At 46.8% G+C, this 6,302-nt stretch overlaps 1 protein-coding gene across 1 annotated transcript in view; it reads right to left on the bottom strand.

Moving 5' to 3' along the window:
- LOC137434827 (neuropilin and tolloid-like protein 1) overlaps positions 1 to 6,302 on the bottom strand; it is a 123,309-nt gene that overhangs the window by 40,244 nt on the left and 76,763 nt on the right. Inside the window, exon 4 of the mRNA XM_068127959.2 lies at positions 6,005 to 6,124. Coding sequence (XP_067984060.2) covers positions 6,005 to 6,124 — 120 coding nt within the window. The remainder of the gene's footprint in view (positions 1 to 6,004; positions 6,125 to 6,302) is intronic.

Genomic DNA, 6,302 nt, shown 5'->3' with positions numbered 1-6,302 from the left:
CACCGTACTCGCACCCACGTACCCACGTACCCACGTACGGGCATTGCACCCACGTACGGGCATGCCCTAGTCATTATAATACTTATACCAAGTTTGATTTAAATCCATTCAGCTGTTTCCAAGTTATCGCATTTTTACCTGACATGACCTCTGACCTTTGGCCTTTGAGCTTGGGACACCAAAATCGAAGCAGTTCATCTTTACATCATTCTACATAATTGTACCAAATTTGGTCAGAATCCCATCACTGGTTCACACGTTATCGCGGTAACAGGATGTTTACCTGACATGACCTCTGACCTTTGGAGGTCAATCAGTTCATCTTTACCTCATTATATATATACCTGCACCCAGTTTGACTAAGATTCCTTCAGCCGTTCTCAAGTTATTGCGGTAACGAAAACCTATCACAGATGGACGGACAGCCGGACAGACAACCTGAAAACATAATGCCTCCGGCGATTTCGACATACCTCGGACTTCGTCGCCGGAGGCATAACAACCTGGGCGTCTCGTGCTTGACACGCTGCGGCAGGGCTAATAAGGGCTAATAAGGCTAATAAGGGCTATATGTCAGCCATAACAACCTGGGCGTCTCGTGCTTGACACGCTGTGGCAGGGCTAATAAGGGCTAATAAGGGCTATTAAGGGCTAATTAAGGCTAATAAGGGCTATATGTCAGCCATAACAACCTGGACGTCTCGTGCTTGACACGCTGCGGCAGGGCTAATAAGGGCTATTAAGGGCTAATTAAGGCTAATAAGGGCTATATGTCAGCCATAACAACCTGGGCGTCTCGTGCTTGACACGCTGTGGCAGGGCTAATAAGGGTTATTAAGGGCTAATAAGGCTAATAAGGGCTATATGTCAGCCATAACAACCTGGGCGTCTCGTGCTTGACACGCTGCGGCAGGGCTAATAAGGGCTAATAAGGGCTATTCAGGGCTAATTAAGGCTAATAAGGGCTATATGTCAGCCATAACAACCTGGGCGTCTCGTGCTTGACACGCTGCGGCAGGGCTATTAAGGCTAATAAGGGCTATATGTCAGCCATAACAACCTGGGCGTCTCGTGCTTGACACGCTGTGGCAGGGCTAATAAGGGCTATTAAGGGCTAATTAAGGCTAATAAGGGCTATATGTCAGCCATAACAACCTGGGCGTCTCGTGCTTGACACGCTGCGGCAGGGCTAATAAGGGCTATTTAAGGCTAATAAGGGCTATATGTCAGCCATAACAACCTGGGCGTCTCGTGCTTGACACGCTGCGGCAGGGCTATTAAGGCTAATAAGGGCTATATGTCAGCCATAACAACCTGGGCGTCTCGTGCTTGACACGCTGTGGCAGGGCTAATAAGGGCTATTAAGGGCTAATTAAGGCTAATAAGGGCTATATGTCAGCCATAACAACCTGGGCGTCTCGTGCTTGACATGCTGTGGCAGGGCTAATAAGGGCTATATGTCAGCCATAACAACCTGGGCGTCCCATGCTTGACACGCTGTGGCAGGGCTAATAAGGGCTAATAAGGGCTATTAAGGGCTAATTAAGGCTAATAAGGGCTATATGTCAGCCATAACAACCTGGACGTCTCGTGCTTGACACGCTGCGGCAGGGCTAATAAGGGCTATTAAGGGCTAATTAAGGCTAATAAGGGCTATATGTCAGCCATAACAACCTGGGCGTCTCGTGCTTGACACGCTGTGGCAGGGCTAATAAGGGTTATTAAGGGCTAATAAGGCTAATAAGGGCTATATGTCAGCCATAACAACCTGGGCGTCTCGTGCTTGACACGCTGCGGCAGGGCTAATAAGGGCTAATAAGGGCTATTCAGGGCTAATTAAGGCTAATAAGGGCTATATGTCAGCCATAACAACCTGGGCGTCTCGTGCTTGACACGCTGCGGCAGGGCTATTAAGGCTAATAAGGGCTATATGTCAGCCATAACAACCTGGGCGTCTCGTGCTTGACACGCTGTGGCAGGGCTAATAAGGGCTATTAAGGGCTAATTAAGGCTAATAAGGGCTATATGTCAGCCATAACAACCTGGGCGTCTCGTGCTTGACACGCTGCGGCAGGGCTAATAAGGGCTATTTAAGGCTAATAAGGGCTATATGTCAGCCATAACAACCTGGGCGTCTCGTGCTTGACACGCTGCGGCAGGGCTATTAAGGCTAATAAGGGCTATATGTCAGCCATAACAACCTGGGCGTCTCGTGCTTGACACGCTGTGGCAGGGCTAATAAGGGCTATTAAGGGCTAATTAAGGCTAATAAGGGCTATATGTCAGCCATAACAACCTGGGCGTCTCGTGCTTGACATGCTGTGGCAGGGCTAATAAGGGCTAATAAGGGCTATATGTCAGCCATAACAACCTGGGCGTCCCATGCTTGACACGCTGTGGCAGGGCTAATAAGGCTAATAAGGGCTATATCTCAGCCATAACAACCTGGGCTTCTCGTGCTTGACACGCTGTGGCAGGGCTAATAAGGGCTAATAAGGGCTAATAAGGCTAATACGGGCTATATCTCAGCCATAACAACCTGGGCTTTTCGTGCCTGACACGCTGTGGCAGGGCTAATAAGGGCTAATAAGGCTAATAAGGGCTATATGTCAGCCATAACAACCTGGGCGGCTCGTGCTTGACACGCTGTGGCAGGGCTAATAAGGGCTATTAAGGGCTAATTAAGGCTAATAAGGGCTATATGTCAGCCATAACAACCTGGGCGTCTCGTGCTTGACACGCTGTGGCAGGGCTAATAAGGGCTAATAAGGCTAATAAGGGCTATATGTCAGCCATAACAACCTGGGCGTCTCATGCTTAACACGCTGTGGCAGGGCTAATAAGGGCTAATAAGGGCTATATGTCAGCCATAACAACCTGGGCGTCTCGTGCTTGACACGCTGTGGCAAGGCTAATAAGGGCTAATAAGGGCTATATCTCAGCCATAACAACCTGGGCTTCTCGTGCTTGACACGCTGTGGCAGGGCTAATAAGGGCTAATAAGGCTAATAAGGGCTATATGTCAGCCATAACAACCTGGGCGTCTCGTGCTTGACACGCTGTGGCAGGGCTAATAAGGGCTATTAAGGGCTAATTAAGGCTAATAAGGGCTATATGTCAGCCATAACAACCTGGGCGTCTCGTGCTTGACACGCTGTGGCAGGGCTAATTAAGGCTAATAAGGGCTATATGTCAGCCATAACAACCTGGGCGTCTCATGCTTGACACGCTGTGGCAGGGCTAATAAGGGCTATTAAGGCTAATAAGGGCTATGTGTCAGCCATAACAACCTGGGCGTCTCGTGCTTGACACGCTGTGGCAGGGCTAATAAGGCTAATAAGGGCGATATGTCAACCATAACAACCTGGGCGTCTCGTGCTTGACACGCTGTGGCAGGGCTAATAAGGGCTAATAAGGCTAATAAGGGCTATGTGTCAGCCATAACAACCTGGGCGTCTCGTGCTTGACACGCTGTGGCAGGGCTAATAAGGGCTATTTATAGTCACTATGGCTTTGTCCTTTCACCTTTTTCACCCAATTTTTAATCATTTTCGCCATATTCCAATAACAAAGATTTGTTGAAAATTTGATAAAAGGTCAAAGGATAAGAGGTTATGGCCTGGAAAGACATACACATACACACACCAGGTATGTCATCACCAGGTATCTGAAATGTTGGAAAGGAGGTTTTCGAGCTTTACCCAGAATCTCTATCCACAGAAGTCAAGGTTCGTGAAAGAGCTGAACAATAAAGGGCAGTTGTAGACATACCAGCAATGGTGTAATTGGGTCAGACAAGACAGACACAGACAAACAAAACAAACTTAAACATGGAAATGCAGATTAGAGAAGAGACTAGAACCTGTGAGAGTAGAAAACATCATCGACAGACACAGGAAAGAGAACAATTCGGTGGTGGGTGCCTGTGATATTGAGAGATTGAAGAGAAAAACCAGGAAGGCGATTCCAAAGATGAGAAAAGGGGAATGAATAAGTGGAGAAGAATAGAGACACTGAGTATAGGGAGGATAAGAAGGAATGAGCGACATGAGCACATGTGACCCGGTGGAGCAAGTGCGGACCAAGAGGCAAACAGTTGTGATAATAAAGCGAAGGCAAAAGTGGACTACTAGACCACCAACTTCTGTCTCTGGTGAGAGATGAGAAGGTCCTGGGCCTCACCCCCCTGATAGGATATTCCTATGAACCAGAGGGCCTTGGTTTCCCAGGGAGTGCCAGTTTGGATGCAGTAGCACCAGCCCATGGAAGAGAGGTGCACTCCATTACACTGCGGAAGATTGGTCCTTGAACCAACATCTTGTAGCAAAATCATAATGAACTCTTTTTGGTGTTACTAAACACACCTGCTCCCTGAAGGAGTGAATGGGGAGGGTGCAGAGGAGGGTGAGGTGTATGTGCACATGTGCACCATGCTGGCAACTGTTTGTTAATATTGTCCTTCTTCTTGAACGGCGACAACAATTCCCACGTTATTGTGGTGTTGGCTGGGGAATGTTTAGCCCGAGTCTTTCATAAACCGACAAGGCAGGTCTGACGTCCGACTAAGGTAATTGTAATGTAATTTGTCCAGGATGCCGCCGTTAGCTCACCTCTTAGTGAAGGACAACCGGAATCTTTAGAGTCCACCAACTCATGCTGGCAAACGGGATGCCCAGTTTAACGTCCACCTGAGGGACGGCACAGACCATGAATCACCCTGCCCATGAAACGCTGAGATGGCAGCTGGGTTGGGATTCAAACCCAGGCTAGACAGGTTGGAGGAGAGTTGCATAGGTCTCGGCCATCCTGCCAGCCTCAGCGGTTATATTATCATGATGCCATTACCATCGGATCAAATTAAACGGGTAATTCGTGGGATTGGAGGAACATGTACCGACAACCTAAGGTATGCTGATGACACCATTCTGTTGGCAGAAAGTAAAGAGGACTTGATGAAACTGCTGCAGAGAGTGAAGAAGGAAAGAGTGAAAAATCTGGTCTTTATATCAAAAAAAAAAAAAGACTAAAATCTTGTCAACTGAGAGAATCAACATGTTCAGATTTGGATTCGATCAAGTGGAAAGCTTCATCTTCCTGGGTTCTAGGATTGAAGTTACTGGAGGAAGTGGAGGGGGAATGAATGGACAGTTGGCATTGGGGAAAACAGCAATGTCAGGATGGACAAAGATCTGGAAAGACAAATACGTGGCCGTACAAACCAAGAGGAGGCTGCGAATGATCTGGTGTTTCGTCATGGACCGTGATAAAGGAAAGAAGAATATTGACAGTTTTACATACGGTGTTGTTGACGACTTTTCATTCCATAGAATGGACAACAGAATGAAGAAAATGCAAGAAGAATGAACAAATCAGTGCTTGAAGAAATTAGACCGCCAGGTACAATGGAAGCACTGATGGTAAAACAGAAACTGTCATTGGCCTCATCTTGAGGGCACAAAACAAAAGTCTGGAGAAGTCAACCATGCTGGGTATGGTTAAGGGAAGAAGAAGACCTTGTATGTGTTTCTGATGGAGCGCGTAAAGGATGCAACCAAGCCGACTCCATCTGAACTACGGAGAACAAAGCGGGACAAGGATGTTTGGAAGAAATGCGATCATGAATGTCACCGGAAGTCGGCCACGGCTTCACGGAACCGGGTAACTGGTGATAACAATTTTTACTTCCGATAAGTGTGCGGACCAGCGACTGTTAGCCTATACACTGCCCATGTGTAATACATCCAATTTTTCCCAAATTTCCATAACGCCAGTGTTAAATCGCTTCTGCATGTGTTTATTTATTTATCATTCGGCTTCAGTGTGTCTGTCCAGGCCATAACCTTTTTACAATTTGAGCTTTTGTCATAAAATCCAGGCCAAATCTGTCATAAACCCGACGTGAACGGGTTTTGCATTTTTAGATGCTTTCTTTTTGTGAATTCATTTGACAACATTGGACATGACAGTGATGAAAAAACCATTCATTACTTAGAGACAGACTCACCCTCGAGGATGTAAACACAATTCTTTCCAGGAGGGTAGGTTAAAGGGTAGTCAGGAGATGAGAAATACCCTCCGTTGGGTCTTCGTATCCATTTCCCACACTCCACAGAGTCCTCAGCCTCTGCCAATAACATACAAAATAAAGTAACACTCTAACAGGGATCCATTGATATACTATGAACATGGGGTTTCAGCAAGGGATACAAAGATCATCTAATAAATAAAATTTCTTGTCAGTCTGTATGTTCATGTTTTTGCAAATACAGCTGGGCCAACAACCACCACATTTGGCACCCAGA

The sequence above is a fragment of the Myxine glutinosa genome, chromosome 9 (assembly GCF_964187855.1).
Source record: "Myxine glutinosa chromosome 9, kmMyxGlut1.1, whole genome shotgun sequence".
Taxonomy (NCBI): Eukaryota; Metazoa; Chordata; class Myxini; order Myxiniformes; family Myxinidae; genus Myxine; species Myxine glutinosa.
This window is presented reverse-complemented; position numbering and strand designations above follow the sequence as displayed.